Source organism: Lissotriton vulgaris, chromosome 10, assembly GCF_964263255.1.
Source record: "Lissotriton vulgaris chromosome 10, aLisVul1.2, whole genome shotgun sequence".
NCBI classification, from domain to species: Eukaryota; Metazoa; Chordata; class Amphibia; order Caudata; family Salamandridae; genus Lissotriton; species Lissotriton vulgaris.
This window is the reverse complement of record NC_141698.1, coordinates 105,929,497-105,955,312: the sequence shown is the minus strand read 5'-3', so window position 1 is coordinate 105,955,312 and position 25,816 is coordinate 105,929,497. Positions and strand designations below refer to the sequence as shown.

The 25,816-nt window shown below is 47.6% G+C and overlaps 1 protein-coding gene across 3 annotated transcripts in view; it reads left to right on the top strand.

The window, feature by feature from the left end:
* Positions 1–25,816, top strand: part of SNX8 (sorting nexin 8) — a 167,309-nt gene that overhangs the window by 125,341 nt on the left and 16,152 nt on the right. For all 3 annotated transcript variants that reach the window (XM_086940614.1, XM_086940615.1, XM_086940616.1), the window contains exons 6-8: positions 1,970–2,130; positions 8,280–8,412; positions 8,870–8,938. In XM_086940614.1, coding sequence (XP_086796740.1) covers positions 1,970–2,130; positions 8,280–8,412; positions 8,870–8,938 — 363 coding nt within the window. The remainder of the gene's footprint in view (positions 1–1,969; positions 2,131–8,279; positions 8,413–8,869; positions 8,939–25,816) is intronic.

Sequence of the window (25,816 nt, the reverse complement as noted above, 5' to 3'; positions counted from 1 at the left end):
ATACCCAGTAGGGACCATCTCACAGGGATAGCCAGCACGGGTTCCCCAGGGGTCTACAGCGCCACAACGCCTCAGGGCAGCAGTGCGCTTTAAAAGACACATACACACACAAAAGAACTAACGTCAAACATCAGTGCTTTTATTCGTATTGGTGTAAAAGCTTCAAATGAGTATCTGAGATAAGTGTGTTATCAGAAGACATGTTTTCGTCAGAATGGCGTGACGGGAAACATCATTAACCACGAAGGCATTACCACTACTCACGTTTACCACGTGACACTTACCACGCAGGGTGCCTTCCACGCAGGGTACCTTCCACGACGTCTTTACCACGGGCTAGGGGGGAGACGTGGTATTCCTTCAAGTCGATCTGCGTGGGCATGGGGGGGCAGAGGGAGGGGGGGGGGCACGGAGGGGGGCTGGGGGGGTCTCCCCCCCCCAAAAATAAGAAGCAGGTTACTTTAACAAAAAAACAACATAAAATTAAAAGAAAGAGGAAAGAGCCTCCCCCAAAGACGTGCCGTGTACGTCAAAAACAGTCCTTTTTTTATTTTGGTATACGTGTTTTGACGCTTGTTTCAAAGGAGGATGGAAGTAAGGGCTCGTGGAGAAAGACGTGAAGGTAAAACGTTGCAACGCGTAGTAAAATGCTACGTTGTAAATACCAGCGTGGTAAAGCCACTTGCGAGGTAAAATTCGCGTGGTAAAGCCATGCGTGGTAACTGAAATCGTGGAATAATCATATATTCTGGCGTGACCAGGACATCGGATGAAATCTGGAGATGGGTGCCTTGCTGTGTAGTGGCCACAAGAACTCCACTACTCCCCCTAGACTCGTTGCGGTAACAGAGGCATGGGCCTTTCAGTACCCATGCTCTCTGCGTAGATTTCCCTCACTGCCCCCATTCGTGCCAGTAGAGTCAACGACTGCCCCAGTGGTGCTCCGGGTGAAGCATGCCGCTCTGCTTTGGCTAGTCAGAACGATGACCCTCCGCTCTGACGCACCAGAGGAAGGACTCCTACCTTCACCGGGCAGCGCCAGAGACCTCAGTAAAGAGGTCACAGTTTCCAGTTCACAAGCGCCTGGAATGCCACCCCGCCTGGGCCGTACGCCCACGGGAGCACATAGCAGCACGTGGGCATTAAAGCCCTGGAGGCTGCCCAGTAGTGGACTACAGCAGGGCGGACTAGCGTGGCCTGCGCGGGGGATAATCCCAGCTGCAAAGGAAAATGTTTTCCTCAGGTGGCCTGAGACCATGCATTGACTTGACCGGCATCCAGACAAGGGATGTTGGCATGAACGGTCCCTCAAGAGGGGAAGCATCTGTAAACCGTCCTGCCGTGGGGGAGGGAGTGAGAGCGAGAGAGGGAGGGAGGGAGGGAGAAGAAAAAAAAGAGGCAGCTAAGGGAAAGAGCAGGAGAGACGGAAAGAAGGGGGAAGGAAAGCGTGGGAGAAGGAAGGCAGGTTAAGATGAGGACGGGCGTGTGACAGGAGGCAATAAACCAAGTGGGAGCAGTGGGGGGAGAGCGGCCCAAAGACACACAGCGTTTCCCTTGCGAGAGCGAGCAAGGGCACCATCTGTTTGAAAGTTAATTACTAACAGATGGGTTCAAAGCTCAATCCCGCAAAGGAATCGCCAAACGTGCACACGTTGCCATTGAAAGCAATGCAATGCATGCCCGTTTTTGGCCTCAAAACCGAATCGATTACAAGAGGTCTCCTACTTTTCAGCACATGTGCGCTGCGCAGTCGAGACCTAAAAAAATGAAAGTAACTGAAAATAAACAGTAAAATATTAGTAATACTTCATCAAACACAAATCAGAAAAAGCCCTGAATTTTAAAGTAACTGTATGAAAGCCACTTTACAATGTTTAGATCTGAATTGGCTTCACTAATCTGATTTGACTCTCTTTATATGCTGACATCTTTATGATTTAAACTATCAAGCTCTTGATTTCTGTATTAGGACTTTCTCCCAGCTGATATCCAAATACAGTTTGCTGCTAGCAAAGAGCTGATTCGAAACATCTACAACAGCTTTTACAAGTTAAGAGACCGAGCAGAGAGGATGGCGTCTCGAGCTATTGAGAATGCTGCAGATCTTCTCATGTTTGGGAAGGAGTTAAGGCAAGTACCTGTAAAGTCTCATGTTTGGAGTCAAATGGAATAACTGTATTTGAGTGTGTGGTCTTTGCATGTTACTATGACATTAGAGAGCTTTCAATTTCTTTTTTGTGCAAATTAATATTTTTGTCAAATGAAATGGGCACCAATACATTTAAAAAGTCAGTGATACCCGGAACGGTGGGGGTCAGGTTTGGAGCAGTGGGGGCTGTTTTTGGAGCAGTGCTGGAATAAGCAATAGCAGTGTTTCCCTTCAGTCAAATCGCCACCCCCCTCCCCAGGCCAGTCTGACTTAATTGTCAGGGCTGGTTTGCGTTGTTAGTCCGGCGTGTTGACGCTGGTATTGTGATGGGGGTATTGGTCGTAATAGGGTGTTGTATTGTTGGTGTTGGTATTAACGTTATGTGTGATGGTATTGTTTTGTTGCTGCTGCATTGGGTGGTTGTGATCAGGTGCACTCATTATTGCACACATGCCTGCTAAATCCTTTTTTCGGGGTGTGGCCAAGCGGACGGGTAAGACCTGTGACGGAGGTGTTGCCCACGTCAGAGCTGCGAGTCCTTCTGGGTGGCTATCTTAACCTAGCGCTCAACAGTGACATTGACAGAACAGCGCACAGACATGGTCAGGGCCCTCTCTTGAGGGGGTCATCAGTGGTTGCTTGATGCGGGACTAAAAGATATATGGTGAGAATTTCACCCACATACATGTACATATTCATTTTTCTAACATGCTCATAAACTATATGCCCAGCTAGATTACTTTCTTGAGACGAACGATATACACACACTGGCTACTGCTTCTGAAATAGAACCCTCTACCCTCTCAGATCAAGCAGCAGTTTCAATTACTATGGCACTTCCCTCAATGGAACGGCCCATGTGGACTTGGCGACTAAGTGAGAAGTTTCTACCCTGCCCAGAGGTGGTGAAACTGATGAACTAGGCCATAGGTACATGCCTAAAGTTGAATGAAATTCCAGACATTTCTATGGCTAATTTATGGGAAGCTTTGAAAGCAGTTTTAAGGGGTGAGCTAATAGCCATCCCAGCAGCAGATAATAAGCTTCGTAGGGAAAAGCAAGATCAATTGTCCCACCAAATGAAAGAGCTGGAGCATATTCACCTGTGCACTGGGGCTCCAAGAGTTTGGCGCCAACTGCTGGCAGCTCGCTCACAGCTAGCATGTATACGTTTAGATCGGGATGAATATGCAGTTCTCTGACTCCGCACCCCTCTGGCTTGCACCTTCTCCCCTCTGCCATGCACCCTACTCACCTCTGCCATGCACCCTACTCCCCTCTGCCTTGCACCCTACGCCCCTCTGCCTTGCACCCTACGCCCCTCTGCCTTGCACCCTACGCCCCTCTGCCTTGCACCCTTCTCCCCTCTGCGTTGCACCCTTCTCCCCTCTGCGTTGCACCCTTCTCCCCTCTGCCTTGCACCCTTCTCCCCTCTGCCTTGCACCCTTCTCCCCTCTGCCTTGCACCCTTCTCCCCTCTGCCTTGCACCCTTCTCCCCTCTACCTAGCACCCTTCCCCCCTCTGCCTTGCACCCTTCCCCCCTCTGCCTTGCACCCTTCTCCCCTCTGCCTTGCACCCTTCTCCCCTCTGCCTTGCACCCTTCTCCCCTCTGCCTTGCACCCTTCTCCCCTCTGCCTTGCACCCTTCTCCCCTCTGCCTTGCACCCTTCTCCCCTCTGCCTTGCACCCTTCTCCTCTCTGCCTTGCACCCTTCTCCCCTTCTACCTTACACCCTTCTCCGCCTTGCACCCTTCTCCCCCTCTGCCTTGCACCCTACGCCCCTCTGCCTTGCACCCTTCTCCCCTCTGCGTTGCACCCTTCTCCCCTCTGCGTTGCACCCTTCTCCCCTCTGCCTTGCACCCTTCTCCCCTCTGCCTTGCACCCTTCTCCCCTCTGCCTTGCACCCTTCTCCCCTCTGCCTTGCACCCTTCTCCCCTCTACCTAGCACCCTTCCCCCCTCTGCCTTGCACCCTTCCCCCCTCTGCCTTGCACCCTTCTCCCCTCTGCCTTGCACCCTTCTCCCCTCTGCCTTGCACCCTTCTCCCCTCTGCCTTGCACCCTTCTCCCCTCTGCCTTGCACCCTTCTCCCCTCTGCCTTGCACCCTTCTCCTCTCTGCCTTGCACCCTTCTCCCCCTCCGCCTTGCACCCTTCTCCCCTTCTACCTTACACCCTTCTCCGCCTTGCACCCTTCTCCCCCTCTGCCTTGCACCCTTCTCCCCCTCTACCTTGCACCCTTCTCCCCTCTGCCTTGCGCCCTTCTTCCCTCGGCCTTGCACCCTTCTCCCCTCGGCCTTGCACCCTTCTCGCCCTCTGCCTTGCACCCTTCTCGCCCTCTGCCTTGCACCCTTCTCCCCCTCCGCCTTGCACCCTTCTCCCCGTCTGCCTTGCACCCTTCTCTACCTTGCACCCTTCTCCTCTCAGCCTTGCACCCTTCTCCCCTCTGCCTTGCACCCTTCTCCCCTCTGCCTTGCATCCTTCTCCCCTCTGCCTTGCACCCTTCTCACCTCTGCCTTGCACCTTTCTCCCCCATGCTCTAGTTCCGATTCTGACTAGTTTGTTTCATTCATTTGCTGGACCGGGTCCATCCCTCCTTCGAAATTGATGGCAGCTATAGTGGTTATCCTCAAGCGTAATAAGGATAAACAGAATTGTAGCACATATCACCCAATATTTAAACATAGATTTAAAACTCTTTACTAGCATACTAGCTACCGGATTAGGCCCCCATATGCCACACATCATCGATCCAGACCAAGCAGGGTTCATTTCCCAAAGACAACCCAGCGATAACACCAAACGTATATTACCCATTATTGCTAAAGCTAAGCGCTCCGCGAGGAAGATTATGTTGCTCACGATCGACTCCGGGAAGCCTAAATGCAGATGATGTCCTGGTGTCCTTAGATAATCCTTTCATCGCCCTCCCAGCCTTCTTAATTGAATTGAAAGAATTTGATCGCTCCTCTGGATTCCGGGTTAATGTTAATAAGTCTCAGACACTTTGTACATCTTCGAGACACTCCCTGTGACACCCCCTGCAGGTATGATTCACACACTGCAGAATGAAATGAATCAGTGCATCTGGTTAGGGAACAGACCCGAATGAGAAAAGACATGAGCTATCTACCACCAGCTGCAGGAGGCCTAAGCATACCGAACCTTAAACAATATTACCAGGCGGCTTTACTGCGATACCTCGCAGAGTGGAGAGTCGGAGACACTGGCTTTTCCAGGATAGGGCAATAGAGGGTTCACATTTATGTAGAATAACCTTTCTAAAGATAGCACATTGACACAGAAGTCTATACTTGTCCCCTGTTACTAGAGTGACTACGGAGGCCTGGGACCAGGTGGAACTAAACAGGGCCTCACAACAATCCCCTCCCCTTTGACACCACTATTTGAGACCTCTGATTCTCCCCAGGTATTGAGGCCCGGAACAATTACTATGTCGCGACAGACGAGTTGTCGCATGGCGGGATACACATTTACCCAGATACGTTCTGACTACACTCTCCCCAAATCAGAACGAATGAATTTTATGCAATTAAGTCACTGGCTTTTACACCCAGCAAATGTTCTGGAGTGCAGAGACACATCACGCCCTATGAGAAATGATTGATAACCAAAACATAGATAAATGACTTATCTCGGACCTATACTCTATTTTGGGCCAGCCCCACAGGTCTCTACCAAACGCCAGCCAGAGACGCCGGGAAGCTGAACTGGATAGGCTGTAGACCACGAAAGAATGCGGTGAGATTTAATATAGAGCACAACATACAGCACACAATACGGCTAGCATTGAAACAGCTACCAAAGTCACATTTTACACCAGTGTGCCTGCATAATATCAACCCACAGTGCAGCCCAGACTGTTGACTGGGGTGTGGCTCAAGGGGAACACACCACTGCCAGTGGTGTAGCTAGGCACTTAGCCTCCCGTGGCGGCCTCTGCCTTTCTCGCCTTGCGGCTGTGCTGAAGAGTGCCGGGGGAGGTGCTGGTGATAATTCCTGCGTTTTCTGCCCCCCCCCCCTCCCCGGTATACCACGGACTACTGTATTTATTATGGGATTGCCCCCAAATATTGGACTATTGGACTCAAGTACTTGATTTATATTGACCTACACCTTGACACACAACTCTCAGATTTCTCATTCACACAATTCTTGGCCTGCCTAATCCTCTCTCTTTTCCACTAAAATCTAGACGAGGAAGGCAGATAGGATTAGCCCTCGGAACTGCTATCCTCAATATCCTTACTTACTGGGGGACAAACCATATACCTACACGCCTAGGGTGGCATAATCGCATATGGTACATACTGGGTATGGAAAAGATTACACTCTTCCCTCCCCAGTCAGGGTGCTTCATTTGGAAAGCTCTTGCACCCATACCTGACTCTTCTCTCAAAGGAATTCTGAAAACGTACATGCCCCGAATATTTACACACACTCCACCTGACTGAATTTATGTCCCCAGCCCTGACGAGGAATATTACTTGGAGATCCAGAGTCACGATTTCTATTGTTTCAATGCTCATTAGCTGTCTACTGAGTACTTAGGGGGAGGGTGAAGGAGGGGGTTTTACTGTTGGGTAGGGTTATTTTTGATATTTACTAATGCCAAGGTCTTCATTCTTTTATATAACATGTATGAGAAAGAATTATTTGACAAGCAGTTTGATGTTTGATGTACTTTAGACGTAAAAAAGTCAAACATGAACTGCAAGACAAGCACTCCTTAGGTACCGGAATGATACTCCAAACGCCAGTAGCATGACAGTGAGCAAGATGGACTGATCTAGGACATGATTGACAAAGTCTTAAGCCAGTGGCTGAAAGAGGCTGTTCCAAACAAGCCAGTGGGTGAAGGTGGGTTGACCCAAACTCAGTCCATTGTCTAGTGTTAACAATAGGTTTTGCAGACAGCTGAGCTGCCAAACCATGGCTAAAGAAAGTGAACATTTCTCCTTCAGTCATGTTTCCTTTCTTTGAATGAATTTTAAAATGTAAAGGAAGTATTTAAAATGTGTTTCTGGGTCCCCCACATCACACTACTATTTATGAATGCAGAGAGCAGATCTGTGACGGAGAACTAGATTATAGACAGGTAAGTTTTCCTTGTTCTTAATTGTCATATTATTTGCAGTACTTCTAGTCTACAGGCCCTTTCATGTTACCAGGACTCATCCTTGTCCCTGCCTCAGGTTCCTTTGTTTGTTGCCTGTAGCTGAATGTGAATATTTATTCGGGACTCCGAGTGAGACATGCATGGGCTACATAAGTGGTTTCTTGAGCAGTCCTGCAGACGACATGCGCTTGTGTGGTGACCTCATCATGTTCAGCTGTACATTCTTACTTGCCATTTAGTGATTGCACTTCCTTGTGGTTGATAAGTGAAGGAAACCTTTGGTCTTTGGGAACGATTAGCTACATATGTAACTTAACGGTTAAGGACATTTTATTGAACATGTCTTCAAATGTGCTGTATGCAAATTGTAGAAGACTGGAAAGCAATGAAGAGAATCTAGTAAATGGTTGATAATGTAGATTGCATCAGTGATGGCTCCTCTGCTAAGGAGGAGGAGCGTCGTCCCACTGCTTTTTCAGCAGTGAAATAAAGGAAAAATGAAATGAGAACTTGAGGTTATTATCATTTTATTCTTTCCTGCTGCCGCAGCTTTGCGGGTTGGGCAGGGCTGATCTGGTGGCACACTGTAAGTGCCCACGACTGTTTGGCCAGCTGTCTGGGGTTGGCCAAACAGTCATGCGCACTTTGCATGTTCTCCACCCAGGCTGTACAGCCTAGGTGGAGAACATGCCCAGGCTCCCATTCCCTGTCTTAGCGCCGAACCACGGTGCTCAGACCAGTCACAATGCGACATTGCAGCGTTGTGATTGGCTCAGGGAAGCCTTGGAACTTCCTGTTCCATTCCGGCCGGGAGAGACGATGGCAGGACGACAGAGGAGAGACACGGCGAGGAAGTACGTTTGTCTTCCTGCTTTTTTACACCCCCTTACTCCCCCACCCCTGAGCCGTGCCAACTGCCACTGGATTGCGTGCTGATGCCTGTTGTCTTACTGACTGTTTCTGTTAAAGTTAAGAAATCCCTTTTCTTTTTTACAGTGCTCTAGGCTCTGATACCACACCACTTCCCTCGTGGGCAGCCCTGAGTAGCAGTACATGGGTAACACTGAAGCAAGCCTTGAAGGGTTTGTCTGTGGAATTTGCTCTGCTTGCAGATAAAGCTGCCCAGCAGGTGAGCTTCTCTAGTGTAACAAATCCTCTGCTTGTGTTGGTGCTGGGAAGGGTTTAGTAATTTTCTAAAATCCAGTGTTGGTGCATATACTTGTTCCACTAAATCCTAAGTGGGTTTAGTTCCCCTTCTATCCCACTACGTAAAAAAGAAAAATAACTCTCATTGTGGTAATAGAGCTCCCCTTCAGGCTTTTCCTGTAGGTTGTTGTCTGTTAATCCTATATTCTCTATGTATTTCATTTTCCTAGTCTTGCATTTCATTTTCATAGTTTAATTTTCTTTCATATTATTTTAACAATTCTAAAATCAGATTTCTAATGTAGCAAGATGAACTTGGATTGCTTTAACATCTACAGTGGGGGGGTAGGTTTATTAAGCTATCTGGAAAGTGGTGTAGGATATGATTTGGTCGCACAGTGTTTCTGCATTATGTACTTGACCTGACACTTATTTCCTAGGGTAAACAGGAAGAGAATGATGTGGTGGACAAATTAAATCTTTTCCTGGACCTTCTACAGTCATATAAAGTGAGTTTTATTCCACAAAAAAGCAAACGTCAGCTAACAGCACTGTTGTGTCAGTGGTAGTAAATGTAATATTGCCTTATCAATGTAGCCTTTGTTCAAATTACACCCGTTTACTCTAATTATGTTTGCTTTCCTGAAGTGAAATGCTTTCTTAAACTTTCTAAATGCTACATATGTCTGAATGGGTGCCTATTCCTGTTACACTCCTCAAACAGAAAGAAAAAAATAATTCTAAATAAAGCAAAACAAACAATATCTCTATAAAGGTAACATTTCTTTCCAGTTCAACAGGCTTGGACATTCACAATCCCAGCATGAAGTGCAGTGACATCAGTTATTTTTTATTTTTACATCTCTTTAAGCAGGAACTCTGTATCAAATTGTAAAACAGAACACCAAACTCTGTGCTTTCATCTGTTTTCTCACACACATTGTTGTGGGCCATGTTTTAATTTTTACAAAGCATATTTTATTCATTACATGATGTTATGATAGTTAGCTGCTGGAGTTGAACTTGTTTTTACCTAATTTTCTCTGTTAGCGGAGACCAGAGTTTTCTGTAGGGGTTGCTATCAGAGTGAGACTTGATTGTGAATATATAGATTACTACACTTATTTCTTGCTTTGGCATGTTTTGTAATCCGACATGGTGTTTTTTCACCAAGGACATGAGCAAGCTGAAGGAAAATTTGTTATAACCATTCCTGGGCCAGAGCTGCAATTGTCCTTCATAGTTGTCTGATTTTTCCACTGTTAGGCGTACGGGGGGTCATGGAAAAGCTATACTCCTACCTTCCGTTCCACCATTTGGTAGCTCAAACAGGTATCGGAGAGGCTTTCCCATCATTTTGTGAGCCCCTTCATGTGAAAGCAGTGCCTGAACAGATTGAATTGTATTGTATTTTCAGAAGTCCCCAAAAGGAGATTCAAGAAGTCAGCTGGAGGCTCTCTAATTCAAGAGCATTTCCTGTAAGTCCAAAGGGGTTGCCTTCTCTTTAGAGCTTTGCACAGGCCAAATCAATGGCTGCATCAAAGGACGAGAAAGTGCCAGACATTTGCAATATACACAGAATATTGAAGGACTCATGGTGTAAAATCAGGCTTCAGGATATCAGAAAGTGATGAACAGAGGGTGTATGACCTGTACACAATTCTACCACACAATATAATAAAAGGGACGTGCCAAAGGTGAAGTAAATAGTTCAAATGCAAAGAAGAACACAAGATAATTTTCCAGGGGGGAGGGGAGGGGGTAGCTCCATTTACACTGCTAGTGTTCCCTGTTTCTAGAAAGGCTGTCAGGAGGATAGACAAACAAATCAATATATCACCAGGAGACACTCTGGGCACAGTACTCTTGCCTGGGAGCTCCCAATTGAGTCCGAAGGGGACCCCTCCACGTACCCTGCAGGGGGGGGGCTCATGTTTCATTGCGCCAGTGCAAATACCTAGTAATAAGCTGCACAACTGAGCAACCTGGATTCTGAATAGGGGCCCAGCCTTATTTCTTATATTTTATCTGTAATAGGAGAAGATTAATTGTTCAGTAGGTTCCCTTAGATTCTCATCAAACCTCTACCCAGACAAAATGACCTTTAAGAGCTAATCCCCTATTTGATCTCTCACTGAAGCCATCTCTTAGCATGAGAGCAAGTATTAAGGGTGGCAGACTACAGTTTTGCAGGAATTCCTGATCCAAAAAATAACTTGGGTGATTAGCAGTCCAATGAATGTCCTTACTTCTTTGAAGAACATTACTGCATAAGGCACTGTCTTCACAGCTTATTCCCATTTTTAGACTTGGATGAGAATGAAAGTCTAATTAAAGATAACAATACCTATAAGGGTTATGCACATTACTTCACAACATCCCAAGGTCGACAGTCTGTGAAGGAGCTTTGCCATAATGTGACTGAGGTAATATTGTGGATTGGTGGGTTCAGGGATTTTTAGGATGAACATCCTTGTGAAATTTCTACTCAGTGACGTAGTAGGACCCATTTTAGCACCTTTTTTAGGGTATTAAAAAATGCAAATGGGACCCCACAGGGCAGTGGTATTGTTTGCTGTAATGAGCATGTCACTATTTGCTTGTCTGTTCAGAAAGAAGGTCTTCTTGACACTTGACGATTCAAACAGGGGCTGACCTCTCTTGTCTGCCAGTTTTGATAGAGCGCGCAGGTCACCCGACTATAAATTTTACAAATACTCACCTGGGCCCATAATTCAAATACACATTTTTATTCAATCAGGTAACCCACACTCTACTACCAGTCTATTTTATTCCACTAATTCCTATACCATTGATTTACCAATCCTTGTCACTGGTACCTATGACCACATGGATCAGGGAGTTAGTTGTAAAGAAGGCAGGCAAAAATACAATAACATTTGCACTCATATAATAACCACAGACTCAGGGTAGGTTCAAACTCTTTATCTAATCATCGTCAAAAGTCATAAGCCACAGATTAAAAGTAATTAAACTATCAATAACCAAGATTAGAAACAGGATATAGCTATGCAAAAGATAGATTATGCCAACCATTTAGAAAAGTTTGAAATAAAGGGAAGGTAAAACAAGGAACATACTATTTTCAGATACAGACTTTCGCAATTTGACTAAATGAGGGTAAAGAAAAGGATCATACTAAACCAACAGTTTGCAATTATTAGTGGTTTGGAAAGGAACACCATGTGCACTATCGAAACTAAATTTTAGCATATAACTATAGGGAAGGTAAAAATTGGAACATATTATAAATTCAGATAATCAAGCTTAGCTTCTTAAAGGGAAAAGGTAAAGAGAAGGAACATTTTTGCAATCATAGACCTAAAGGTGGGTAAGAAAAGTGGAACACGCTAATAAACCGTAAACATGAATTTCTCATTTACTTAAGGGAAGGGTAAGAAAAGGAACATATGCAATCAAAGCTTTGCAAATCAGGGAAGGTAAAGAAAATGACGCAAATTATACTGACAATTACCCACACAGATTTATATTGTGGTGTGAAGACCAACCCTGGCCACGGGTCAGTTGGAAAGGACAGGAGAAAACCCCAAAGATTTCAGTGCCAGTAGGCGAGCAGGTGCAGATTGGAAAATCAGGACAGGATAACTCCAGAATTTGGATCAGGACCGGACCACCAAAGGTTAAGACCAGCACCCGCAGTTCGGTTGCAACACCTGCGCTACTCCCTCTCTGCAAGGAATTAGTCAAAAACCCCGATTGGGTTACTGCATTCACCAGCAAAGTGCTTCCCCAGCACTTCAGCTTCCCAGAACCCCGATTGGGTTCTCGAACCTCCCGACAGAGTGCTCCGCAGCCCTCTGCTCTTAGTCATCTATTGAGTGCGTTGGGTCAGTGACAGGTCAGCTATTCGGACAAGTCCGACAATTAACTAACTAAGCCTACCGTAGTTATACTGTTTTCCAGGTCAGTGTACCACCCCCCAATGTTGCAAGTATAAGGATCCTCAATTTCGATTGAACAAAGGAGGGGAGGACAGATCATCACACCACCTAAATTTTAGACTTTTGCCGTCTTCTTATTCAAATTTATGTCCACGCCCATCAAATTCAGGTTCTCATGCCGGTTCATTCCACCTAACAATGGATGTTCTATTGACGATTACAATGTATACAATTTAGAGTTCATCGGGAAAGTTTCCCAGGAGCATCTTCTAGTCAGTCAGCTCCTTGGCAATAGTCCAAAGGTCACTGTTTCAGAGACTTGCGATTCTTGCGCAGTCGCAGTTTCAACAAAGATGGAGTACAGCGTTACGAGACAGGCCAGTTTTCAAAGTGTAGCATGAAATGGAAAAGAAACAATTTTAGAACACAGAATAAATGAATACAATGTATACCAGGAATTTCTACTCTATAGCCATTACTTTATAATAGACTATAGCATTAGGATTAGGCAGAACGAACAGCTTAGCAAAAGCAGCAGTGCAAGCCTCTCGCATGTGAGAACACAGAACAGCCATTTCTGATAGATACATCTGCCAGTGGATTCCTCACCTTGTGAATATCCCCCTTGCGTCAGCAACATTCGGAAATTCTTTCGTAGCTTTGCACCGACGTGGGCGACGTCATAGAGGCACGGCATCGCGCGCGACTCCGCTGATGTCACCGACACCATAATAGGCCCACGCCGGCGTGATGACATCAGTTCCCTTTTTTCCGCGTCGTCGACGCTAACGGTTTTCTAGGGATCGTCCGTAGCAATTGCTGTAACTTTGTTACATTGTGTTAATTGTGCTTCTTGTCTTCTCACTCGACATGTCTTCGAAGAAGACCGGGTTTAAGGCTTGTGGCGAGTGTGGAAAGACTATGTCCATTACAGATCCACACGAGTGCTGTATATGGTGTTTAAGCTCCGACCACGATGTCGAGGACTGCCAGTCTTGTAGGAAAATGGCTTCCAAGGCCCTCCGAGAGAGAGAAACCAAGCTTCTCGTGGCAAAACTTAAAGGCAGAAAAGAGAAGAAAAGTTCGAGGTCGCGAACTCTGCGTTCGAGGTCGAGGTCTCGATCGAGGTCACGCTCGGACTCGACTTCGGCCCATGCATCACATTCTTCAAAGAAGAAACACAAGAAGAGAACCCATGAGTCCAGGCATCATTCGAGGAAGGACTCGGGTTCAAAGCCGAAGTCGCAGGTGAAGCTGGTTGAAAAGGTCATGGTGTCTTCGGCTTTGGAAGAGCAGGACGCCGAGGGTGAAGTGTCGCCTGCGAATTCGCCAGGTTCACCGGTGTAGGTAGCGAATCCATCTCCGACCTGAAGGATGGGATGGTGCCGGGAGGATGAAAGTGAGGAGGAGGTGGTTGGTGAGGGAGAGACTCCTTTGCCAGCAGGTCCGTCGACTCCGGTGCACGAGCCCGAAGAGGAGGTCGACGTTGAATTAACTCCACACCCTCATGAGCAGCCCGGGGGTATGTACCCTTCCTTCCCGGCTCCAGGTCAGGATCCTTCGCAGTTCCTGAACGCGATGTTTGGGATATATAACAGGGCTATGTATTCCACTGGGGCTCCTGCTGGTCCCACGGGTCCGTTGGCGTATGGTTTGGGTGTTCCCCAGACCTATGCACCTGCGCCCTTTATGCCCTTCATGCCGGCTCCGGCGCCGCATTGGCATTTTCCAACGCCGGCGAGGCCTTCGACTCCGAAGCCATCGACGCCGAAGCCATTGACGCCGAATCCATCAACTCCGATGCCGATCCCTGATCGACCTCGTACGAAAGTCGCTCGTCCAACGTCGATGCCGGCGCCGTTGGAGTCGACAGTGGATCCGTCGGCCTCGTATTTGAAGCACAGGTCGAGGCGTGAAGCCCAGAGGCTTTTGGAGGAAGAAAGGTTTTGAGAAGGTAATTTGGAGGAGGGTGAGCTACAGGAGTCTGAGGACCCATTTGATGACCTAACAGTGGCTAGTGGCCTTGAACTGTCTCCTGAGTGGGATTTAATTTCAGTGCCGGATGCACCCTCTAAGGATGTGGCTCCGTACCATATGGTGATAAGGAAGGCGGCAAGTTTGTTGAACATTACTCTACCAACTGCTGAGTTTAAATCAAACCTTCTTACGGAGGTCCTTCACTCTCCATCCTCAGTGGTTGAACCAATTCTGCCGTTTAATGATGCACTGACAGAGCCAATTTTGGATGTTTGGAAGAAACCTTTGTCGGCTCCTGCAGTATCTGGGGCTGTTGCCAGGAGATACAGAGTTGCTCCAGATGACCCTGAATTTTTATCCACTCACCCTCTGCCTGAGAGTTTAGTGATGCAGGCTGCCTGTTCCAGGAAGTCAACGGGAGCATTCCCACAGGTACCTGCAGAAAAGGAGTTGAGAAAACAGGATCGGGCTGCTAAAAAGATTTTCTCCTCTGCCAGCATGGCGTTAAAGTCCACAAATGCGACCTGTCTGATGGGACGTTATATCCACGCCCTTATGGACACTGTGAAACAGTTGGTGCCAAAGTTACCGGAAGAGTATAGAAAGGACTTCCAGGAGGTAATTTCGGACACTCAGGCTGCGGCAAGGCAGGTAATCCAGAGTGGCTTAGACACAGCGGATTCTGTGGCTAGGGTCATGGGCTCTTCGGTGGCTACGAGGAGAGCTGCATGGCTAAAGTCTTCTGAGTTTTCCACGGATGTCCAGTCTGCATTATTGGATCTGCCATTTGACGGATCTGGTCTGTTTGGCAAAAAGGCAGATGCTGCCTTAGCTGTTGCCCTGCTGTCTTTAAAACGTTCTAAGTCGTTGGGCCTTCAGACCAGGGGATCTATTGGAAAACGCTTTAGAGGTTTTGACAGAACTTCTTTTCGTTCCTTCAAGTCCAATCAGCAGCAGCCTCAGCAGCAGCAAAACACTCTGTATAAGGCGTACAGAGGCAGAAAGAGAGCACGCCCCAGAGGTCGTCAAGTCGCCTCCTCCTCTTCTTCCTCTTCTCCTTCCCAGCCCCCTACCAACGCAGCAAAGCAGCCCTAGATCCGCCATTCCGGATCATGCGGGCCCAGTGGGGGACCGGCTTACCCATTTCCTACGAGATTGGGAATTGATTACATCGGATCTTTGGGTTCTCAATCTCGTGGGGAATGGGTATGCTCTTCCTTTTCGGGAGTTTCCCCCAAATTACCCTCCTTTCCAGGGTTATTGTAAGGAGGAGCACCTGCTTCGCTAGCAGGAAGAAGTCCTGGCGCTGTACAGAAAGGGTGGCATAGAGGTGGTTCCAGAGCAGGAAAGGGGTCAGGGGTGCTACTCCCGGTATTTTCGGATCCCCAAGAAGGATGGCAGGCTTCGGCCAATCCTGGATCTCAGGATCTTGAACCTTTACCTGAAGCAGGAGAAGTTCAAGATGCTCACCCTTGCACAGGTTCTTCAGGCGCTGATGGAAGAAGACTGGATGGTGTCAATCGACTTACAAGATGCGTATTTTCATATTCCCATCTTGAAGTCGCACAGAAATTATCTCCGTTTTACGGTTGGGTCGCAACACTACCAGTTTGCGGTCCTTCCGTTTGGCCTTACTACTGCGCCATGAGTCTTCACCAAGGTGATGGCAGTGGTGGCGGCACATCTCAGGAGGTCGGGGATTCCTGTATTCCCGTATCTGGATGACTGGCTGATCAAGGCAGAGTCCCCGGAGAAGGTGCTCCATCACCTGCAGGAGACAACTCAGTTGTTGCACAGGTTGGGTTTTTCGATAAATGTACCCAAATCTCACCTGGTGCCCTCCCAGCGCAACCTGTTCATAGGTGCGGTACTGGACACTACTGTTTGTCGTGCATTCCCACCACCTCAAAGGATTCGCGACATTCAGGAAATGATTCCTTTGTTTCACAGTGGAGCGGTCGTTCCAGTCCTGAAGGTCCTTCGCTTGCTCGGTCTGATGGCTTCTTGCATACTGCTGGTCAACCACGCACGCTGGCACATGAGGGCGCTCCAGTGGTGCGTCCGCAGGCAGTGGTTTCAACACAACGGAGATCTCAAGGAGTCAGTGAGGATCTCCAGAGAAACTGCAGCGGATCTGACTTGGTGGAGTGTGGAAGGCAATCTGTCTCAAGGAAAGCCTTTTCATCTACCTCCATCGGTGGCCACGGTAATAATGGATGCATCCACTCTAGGGTGGGGTGCTCATCTGGGGGATCTGGAGGTCAAGGGTCTTTGGTCTCCAGAGGAAAGGTTGCTTCATATAAACCTTCTAGATTTGCGGGCTATACGTTTGGCACTCAAGGCCTTCCTCCCTTCCCTTCGCGGTCAGTCAGTTCAAGTTCTGACGGACAATACGACCGCGATGTGGTATGTCAACAAGCAGGGAGGAGTGGGGTCCCAGTGTCTCTGCAGAGAGGCTCTGCGTCTCTGGTCCTGGGTTCAGGGCCGCCAGATTTGTCTGATGGCAAGTCATCTGGCCGGGGTACTGAATGTACGTGCAGACACTCTCAGTCGGCAGTTCTCGGCCGACCACGAGTGGAGGCTCCATCCAGAGGTAGTTTGTTGGGTCTTTGCGGACTTGAGGCTTTTGTCCTTTAAAACTGTTTTTCTGATAGCAATTACCTCGGCAAGGAGGGTAAGTGAGCTTCAAGCTCTAAGTTCAAAGCCCCCGTTTTTATCCATTCATGCTGATCGGATGGTTCTCAGGACCAGGGCTGCTTTTCTGCCAAAGGTGGTAACTCCTTTCCACCTGGGGCAGTCCATTACCCTTCCTACCTTTAATCCTCCCCCTCACCCCTCTAAAGAGGAGGAGAGACTTCACCGTCTGGACCCTAAAAGGGCGGTGAGCTTTTACCTGGACAGAACGAGTGAGTTCAGGTCAGATGACCAGCTGTTTGTCGGATTTGCTGGCTGCAGGAAGGGGAAGGCAGTGCACAAGCGCACGCTATCAAGATGGATAATTTTATGCATCAAGATCTGCTACTCCCTGGCGGGTAAGGAACCTCCAGAGGGTATAAGGGCTCATTCCACTAGAGCAAAGTCTGCAACATCTGCTTTGGCTAGAGGTGTGCCTGTAGAGGACATTTGCAGAGCTGCGAATTGGGCCTCCCTCCACACTTTCGCGAAGCATTACTGCTTGGATTTCGAAGTGAGAGGGGACGGCCGCTTTGCACGCTCTGTCCTCCAGAATTTCTTGGTATAGAAGAGTGGACACCCTCCTCCGGGAGTGGGGACTGCTGTGGGAATCTATTCACAAGGTGAGGATTCCACCGGCAGATGTATCTATCAGAAGAACAAGTTACTAACCTTCGGTAACTCTTTTTCTGGTAGATACAATATCTGCCTGTGGATTCCTCACTGACCCACCCGCCTCCCCGTTGTCCTCTCTTCTATACCAGAGTTACTGTTATATATTTACTTTAATGTCAAGGAATTGATTAATTCAGTTTTTTTATTGCATTTGTTTCACACTGCGTGTGTTACCTTGATGTTTGTGTACTGTGTATACTATGTATATTTCTACTGTCATTGGTCCGTCCGTGTGCCTCGAAGGCACGGAAAAAAGGGCGGAACTGATGTCATCACGCCGGCGTGGGCCTATTATGGTGTCGGTGACGTCAGCGGAGTCGCGCGCGATGCCGTGCCTCTATGACGTCGCCCACGTTGGCGCAAAGCTACGAAAGAATTTCCGAATGTTGCTGACGCAAGGGGGATATTCACAAGGTGAGGAATCCACAGGCAGATATTGTATCTACCAGAAAAAGCGTTACCGAAGGTAAGTAACTTGTTCATTAGCTCTAATGTGCAAATGCGACAGTCTCCCTTCAAAGCTGCGAGTACGTCATGTCATGTGGGTATGACAGACGCATGCGCAGACTAAATTCCCGCGTAGCAGTAGCCATTTTAAATGCAAGCATATTAGGATTAGTAAAACACATAAGCAAGCTTCACTCGCATACCCAATAATGATGAAAAAGGGGTAAATTAGTAAGACAAACATGTTGATTACATAGTTAGCGTTATTCGAGGTTCATGATTACAAGCAAGTCGCTTCTCGTGCGAATCCTTGCTCCATCAGTTTCACAGGGAGTACTACAGGTTTGCAGGTTCTCCAGGTGCGCGTCTTTTCGGCAGGGTCACAGCTCGTACAATAGCTAAATCAATTCCTGGGCTAGTGCAGGGAATACAGTAAATACAGGGATGATCATGGACAACAATAGCTTTCATTCCTTCCAAAAGTGATGACCAGCCGTTCCATGTGAGCCAGTCTGTCACCCTGCCTGCCTTTATCAGCCTACTCCTCTCACCAAAGGTCCACAATTTGTATCCTTGCAGGGCTAAGAGCTTCTACATGGACAGTACTTCAGAATTACGGATTGATGACTAGTTATTTATTGGATATGTTGGTGACAAACAGAGTAGGGCCATTCTAGTTGGACTGCGTTTTGCATTAAGATCTGCTATGCTCTTCCAAGGCATTGGGTCCGGTTCCATGAGGACAAAGGCTTCATTTATTTATCCTTTTTTATATAGTGCAAACTTCATCTTCGGCAATGTCCAGTGGTGTTACTGTTCTGAACATAAGTTGGGTTTCAACATGGGTTTTGGGCCACACTTTCACCAGACATTACTGCCTTGACTCTGCAGTCCACAGAGATGGCCACTTTTCCAGGTCTGTTCTGCAGGCCTTCTTGGTTTACCGTTTCCTCACACCCACCACCTTGGACATTCAACTCTGGTATGGATTCAACAAGTGAGAAATCTGCAGTTAGAAGTATTTTTCAGATTCTGCACCAATTCAACCGGCCTCCCTGTTTTGATAAATGGTTTAGGTCACCTAATTAGGTCACATTTTAGTGTTGGTGCAGTGCATGGTTTGTCATTCTACTTGACCTCATCACTGCCTCTTTGGACATTTGGATATGGAAAAAATAGACACAGAACTTATATTGGTGTACCAGTATGGCCCTTATATGACTTTAGTGATGTCATGTCAAGTCTTGGGCCAGGTGTTGAGACAGAGTTGAGCAGTGGAGCAGGGCTCCTTCAATTTTTTAGGATCCAGTCTGGCGCCTGGAGGGATTCAAGAAGAGACTAATTTGCAGGTAATGTGTACTTCTTCCAGAAACTCTCCTGACTGCTTTGCCTTCAGTTTCTGTGTAGACCACAATCTGCATGGTTCACCTCCTGTTTAAACAGTGTTTGTTCCTGAATATTTGAAGAGGTGTAAACAGACCATTCTCTGATAATAGAGAGAGGGCTATTTTCATATGAAGCTTAAGTCAAAATGCATTTGTTATGGTTTGAGTTGTCCTTATAAAAGCTTAAAGTTGCTTTAAACAATAGATTTTTCTCTAAAGGAGAGACATTTCTTAAAACCATTATAGAGCTAATATGTCTTCAAAGGAATTATTAAAGATTAATATTCAGAGCTGTTGATTTGAACCACAATGATTTCAACCTTCTTCTATTTATTTCATGCATTCTAAGGGAAGATTTCAGGGTTGGAGGTGCCTTATAACAGGTAAGCCCCCCCCCCTATTCTGCAGCTAGAAGCCCATTGAGTGATGTATGTATACCCCATTGATTGTTTTCATCTCATTCGCTTATTCATCATGGTGTAGAGAGCAATACACCATTCAATCTGGTTCCATTGATGGCCTCTTCAAAATTATAATGGCGATATCAGCATTTGGATCTAGGAAAACTGTATTAACTTATAAAATACATTTCTTTCCCATGTGTGGTCAAGTGGATTTCCCCCTTGGATTATTTTTCTGACACAATGAATTACAGTTTATGCTATGTCAATCAATCAATCAATCAGTACATTTGTAGAACACACTACTTACCCGTGAGGGTCTCAAGGCACGGGGGCGGGGGTCTCTTGAAGGCCAGCAGGTCCTGCGTCTGGCATGAGTGGATGGGGAGGGTGTTCCAGGTGTTTGCGGCGAGGTGGTAGAATGATCTGCGACCCGTGGTCGCTCGACTGATGCGAGGGATGGTGGCGAGGGCGAGGTTGGCTGAGCGAAGCTGGCGGTTCGGGGTGTAAAAGGTGAGTAGTTCTTTGAGTAATGCTGGTCCGGTGTTGTGGAGTGCTTTGTGAGTGTGGGTGAGGAGCTTGAAGGTGATCCTCTTGTTGACTAGGAGCCTGTGCAGGTTTTTCAGGTGGGCTGTGATGTGGCTGTGGCGGGGGATGTCGAGGATGAGGCGTGCTGAGGTTCCTGCCTAGACAGCGTTGCTGTAGTCCAGTCTGCTGCTTATGAGGGCCTGGGTGACCGTCCTTCTGGTTCCGGTGGGAATCTATCTGTAGGTCTTGAGGAGCATGCAGATGGTGTTGAAGCAGGAGGAGGAGACGCGTTTACTTGCTGGGTCATTGACAGCGCTGAGTCCAGGATGACCCCCAGGTTGCGTGCATGGTCAGTGGGCGCCGGGCAGATCCCAGTGCTGCTGGCCACCATGAGTCGTCTCAGGCGGAGGAGGTGGTTCCGATGATGTGGACCTCCGTCTTGTCCGCGTTCAGTTTCAGGCGACTGTTCATCATCCATTCGTCGATGGCCTTCATTCCTTTGTGGAGGTTGGATTTGGCGGTGTGGGGGCCTTGGTGAGGGAGAGGATCAACTGGGTGTCGTCGGTGTATGAGATGATGTTGAGGTTGTGCGATCGGACGATGTTGGCGAGCGGTGCCATGTAGACGTTGAAGAGTGTCTGTTTATGGGACGATCCTTGGGGTATGCCGCAGATGATCTTGGTGTCTTTAGACTGGAACGGGGGGAGGCAGACACTCTGGGTTCTGCCGGTGAGGAAGGAGGTGGTCCAGTCCAGGGCTTTGTCATGGATCCTTGCGTTGTGGAGGCGTGTCCGGAGGGTGTGGTGGCAGACGGTGTCGAAGGCAGCCGAAAGGTCCAGGAGGATGAGGGCTGCGGTTTCTCCATTGTCCAGCATGACCCTGATGTCGTCAGTGGTGGTGATGAGGGATGTTTCGGTGGTTGCTGCGGATCCAGATTTGGACTGGGTCCAGGATGTTGTTCTCTTCGAGGAAGGAGGTCAGTTGCCTGTTGACGATCATCTTGATGACTTTCGCTGGGACCGGGAGTAGGGAGATGGGCCGGAAGTTCTTGAGCTCCTTGAATTCTGCTTTGGGTTTCTTGAGTAAGCTATGTCAGTGTGGTCCATGACATTTGGTTTACGCATGTAATGATGTGAACATCGTTTATGAACCCATTTGATTTGATAAGAGAAAGTGTTGGCAAAGCCGCCCTGTTTCCTGTGTTCACATGGCAAAGTAATCTTGTTTCCAAGTTTTGAGGAGCCATTTTTTTACTTTTACTTATCAGTCCCACAACAGGTTCCGAAACCTGCTGTGCCACACAGATCCTAGCATTTTGGGCAAAACATTGTACACCTATCTTTGATGGTCTCTATTCAATAATGACGTGTTTCAAAGCCCTGCAGGATTGTTTTTTCTATATTACGATACAGTTGAAGCTTCGAGAGCAAACCATTTTTAAGTTAGACGTATAATTGCACTTGCACCATTCATTGCGAACATATTCTATCTAATTTATACATTATACATTAAAAAAACTTGAGGCGAGCACTTTTTAGTTATTGCTTTGTTAAAGTGTCAAGAACATTTTAGATTAACTCACATAAAATGGGAAACTTTGTCAACACTCCTCATCCATTGCTGTCTTTAAAACGTTAGGCCTACCCGTTTGATAGAAATTGGGTGTTTGCAGTGCTAGGCACTGTTAGTGAGAGCATTTAGCTTGCTCACAAATATAGGAGTCTACATTGGGAATAGAAACAAAGGAGTCCTTCATGACAAATTATATTCTGTTGCTCTGCTGTGATAGCCCAGTGCAGCATTTGAGTCCATGCCCCCACACTTACAGGCAGAGGGCTTACACAGCCACTGCACTGAAGCACTGCAGCTGCTTGCACACACTTTGTAATACCAGCATGTTCTTTGAACCATTTAAGTTCCAAGAACCCTTCCAGGCTGTACTTTATCACCATCCTTGGGTAAATTTCAAAAAATGGCAGCCGACAAAGGTGTTTCAGCTTTGTTAGTGGATCCTCACCATGGTGATACACCAGCCTTTAACTCCTCCTGTTGTGCTTAACTTCCCCTTTGCATCATACCAATGTCTTCAAATTATCCTCAGCAGTTAAAGCCTGGTAGAAATTCTGCAGCATATAAGCATTATATGGCACGTCAAGCTGACTATAACAAAATCGTAGTTGGGAAAAAACATATTTAAGAGTGACTCAAAACATACTATTATAACATTTACTGCTATCACACAAAGTCACTTCAGCTAGTAACAATTGTGCATGAGTGATCCTATTATTATAATTTTTTTATTTATATAGTTTTATTGCATCACCAAGCAACAACATGCCATGGTACATCCTCACACTTCAACTTCCTTCTGGCGTACAGATAGCACTCTCTGAATGTGTTACACAGCCGTAATGCCAACAACCCGAGTCGGGTAGGCTGCGATAACCATTAGGATCCTGTGTTTACACTACCAGTCGCTCAGCTTTGTGTCCCTGGTGGCGAAAAACAAATATGTGGCCCATGCGTTCTGCAGACAGAGCGCACAAAAACCAATCTCAGTGTTCCTGGGACTGCAACGTGCACTCTCCAATCTCCCCTAGTTCCCCCCGCACCCCACTCCCACCGGCTTCCCCCCTCCCTTTGTCCCTAAACCGAATCACTAACTGCAGCTACTCACTATGGTTCGCGTAGCGCCTCCATCTGGCAAACACCCTATACTCCGCCAGCAGACTCAATAGGGCCTGTCCCCACCGCTCTGTCTACTTCCTCTGCCTCCCTCTCCATCTCCACTGCATTGTTAAGCCTATAAGTAGTATATAGTCCCCAAAAATTCTTCGGCCGGCTCCTAGGCGGGAGCAGTTCGCTGTAATTTTCTGACTGTGTGCAGCAATACATCATATCGTGTGACCATTGTCGTAGTGTCGGAACTAGGCCCCTCATCCAACACATCGTGACTTGTTGCTTGGCCATTAGTAGCCTCATATCTACCATACTGTGTATCGCCTTGGGTAGTTTCTTTGTATAACCCAGAAGCGCCGTCGCTGGGTCAGACGCGAGGTCTATCTCCACAACTCTCTCCAGCTCTCTAAAAGTATCCACCCAAAACGAGTATGTTCCCGGACATTGCCACGCTAAATGCAAAAAATCCGCAGTCAGTGTTTGACATCTCTTGCAAGTCGCCTCTTCCCGTAGGCTGTAACTGCAGAGTCTCTCTGGGGTGTAATAGGTCCTATTAATGAACTTGAAGTGTACAAGCCTATGCCTGCCGTGAAGCGAGATCTTTCTAGTGTTCGTGCAGCAGTAGGCCCACATAGTCATCTAACTGTATCTGCAGATCCCGTTGCCACGCTAGCCTGGCCGTTGTGTATCTGTTTTCCCTATGTGCAATGGCTAGTTTGTATGTAGCTGGGATCATCTTCCGGGGAGACTTAGTCTTAATCACATGAGTCTGCTCCCGCACTTCTGGGGGTTCTTCCAAGTCATCTCCCAGCATGTCACGCAAGGCCCCCCGCACACTGTGAAACTGGAATCTACTCAACAGTGTGCTTTCACTCGCAGCCTCTTCAACCTGCTCCCAGGTCTTCACCACTCCATCTAAAAAGAGAACCCTGGACACCTCCACTGTCCATACGCGCAACGCCTGCAACACACCCTTATCTTTACATGGCCCCAGCCATCGCATCCACTCTTTCGGCATGGCAGGGGAATATAATAATTCTCCAGCCTGCTGCTGTAATAGACAGGCATGCCGGGTGGAGTTTATGGAGTCCAAGATACCAGTTCCCCAATCTGCGGGCTCCAATATCGTGGCTGGCAGTGGGAACGGCTCCGCAAACAGTCTCTCCATCTGTAGAAACTGAATATTCGCCTCACCATGTATCCAAGCGTGAAGCTGAGCTCCCTGTGTTGCCCTATAATATAATTCAAAGTGTGGCGCCCCAAGTCCACCCATGTGATATGGTAGTGTAAGGACATTCCACTGTACCCTCGCCGGCCTGCCCAAGCCAGTTTTATCATTGGCTGCCAGAGTCTGTGGAAGGAGCGCGGCAAGACTTTCGGTATGTTTTTGAACAAAAATAGTAGCCTGGGCAGTACCACCATTTCCATAATTGAGATTCGTCCCATCAGAGATAAGGGAAGTCGGGACCAAAGCTCAACATCATCTTCAAGTTTATCTATGGCTGTGCCGTAGTTCTCCCTAAATACTATCTCAGAATCAGTATGCAACTTGATACCTAAATATCTAATTGAATCAGTAGACCATTGCAGTGGGTACTCCATATCAAATTCCGCCGTGGCGGGAGTACTAACGACTTCGCCCAGTTAACTCTCAACCCTGACAACTCTCCAAAGTGGATGACTTCCTTGATGATCGAGGACCGGTTATTTTCAGAATTCCGAACATACAGCAGCGTATCGACGGCATAGGTAAAAATGTAAATTGATACTTGTATAGCGCACTTCTCACCCGCAAGCGTCTCAAGGCGCTTGTACGAATACCGCTGTGGAACCCATCCTGGCTTTCCCTGTGAGGCGTCCACTCCTGGGCACCCCCAAGGTGGACGCCAGGCATCCCTTAGTGTTGTGGGGGCCGTTGTGGAGATTAAGCAAGCTATTGCCCAGAGTTGCAGAGTGGGACTCCATGATTGGAATAGGCACCGAGACGAGAATGATCAGGTCCGTGGAATTTTTGAGCCCAAGACCCGCCGAGGCGGGGAATTGAACCCTGGTCCCGGGCTAGACCTCTCCATCAGGGTCTGCCGCTCTAACCATTGAGCCACACTTCTCCACTTAGGTCGATACCACAATCCTGTACGTCGGGAATCCAACTCCCTCGTTGCCATGGTACTCCCGCATTGCACAAGCCAAGGGCTCTGCCACCAAGGCATATAGCAGTGGTTACAGGGGGCAACCCTGTCTTGTCCCCCTAGATATGGGAAATGAGTCCGTGACCAAGTCACCCAGGCGAATATGCGCCTTAGGCCTATAATATAAAATTCCTATCAGCTGTAAAAAGACCGTCCCCAGTCCCAATCTCGTCAGCACTTGCCTCATAAACGCCCCCTCCACAGAGTCGAAGGCTTTTTCCATATCTAGAAAAACTGCTATCGCCTTCTTTTCCTGTCTCACGTGCTGCATGGTACCAAACACCGTGCGTATATTATATGTAAGGTTTGTGGTCTGAATAAATCCTGCCTGCTCTGGAGCAACCAGAATATTAGACATAAGGGCGAGTCTGGTAACTAATATTTTAGCAAATATCTTAGTATCCACATTAAGCAAAGAGAGAAGGTGGTACGAGCTGCACTCTTCAGGTGGTTTTCCTGATTTGGGGATGGCAACCAAAAGGGCTTCCCTCATCGTCCATGGCATTGTGC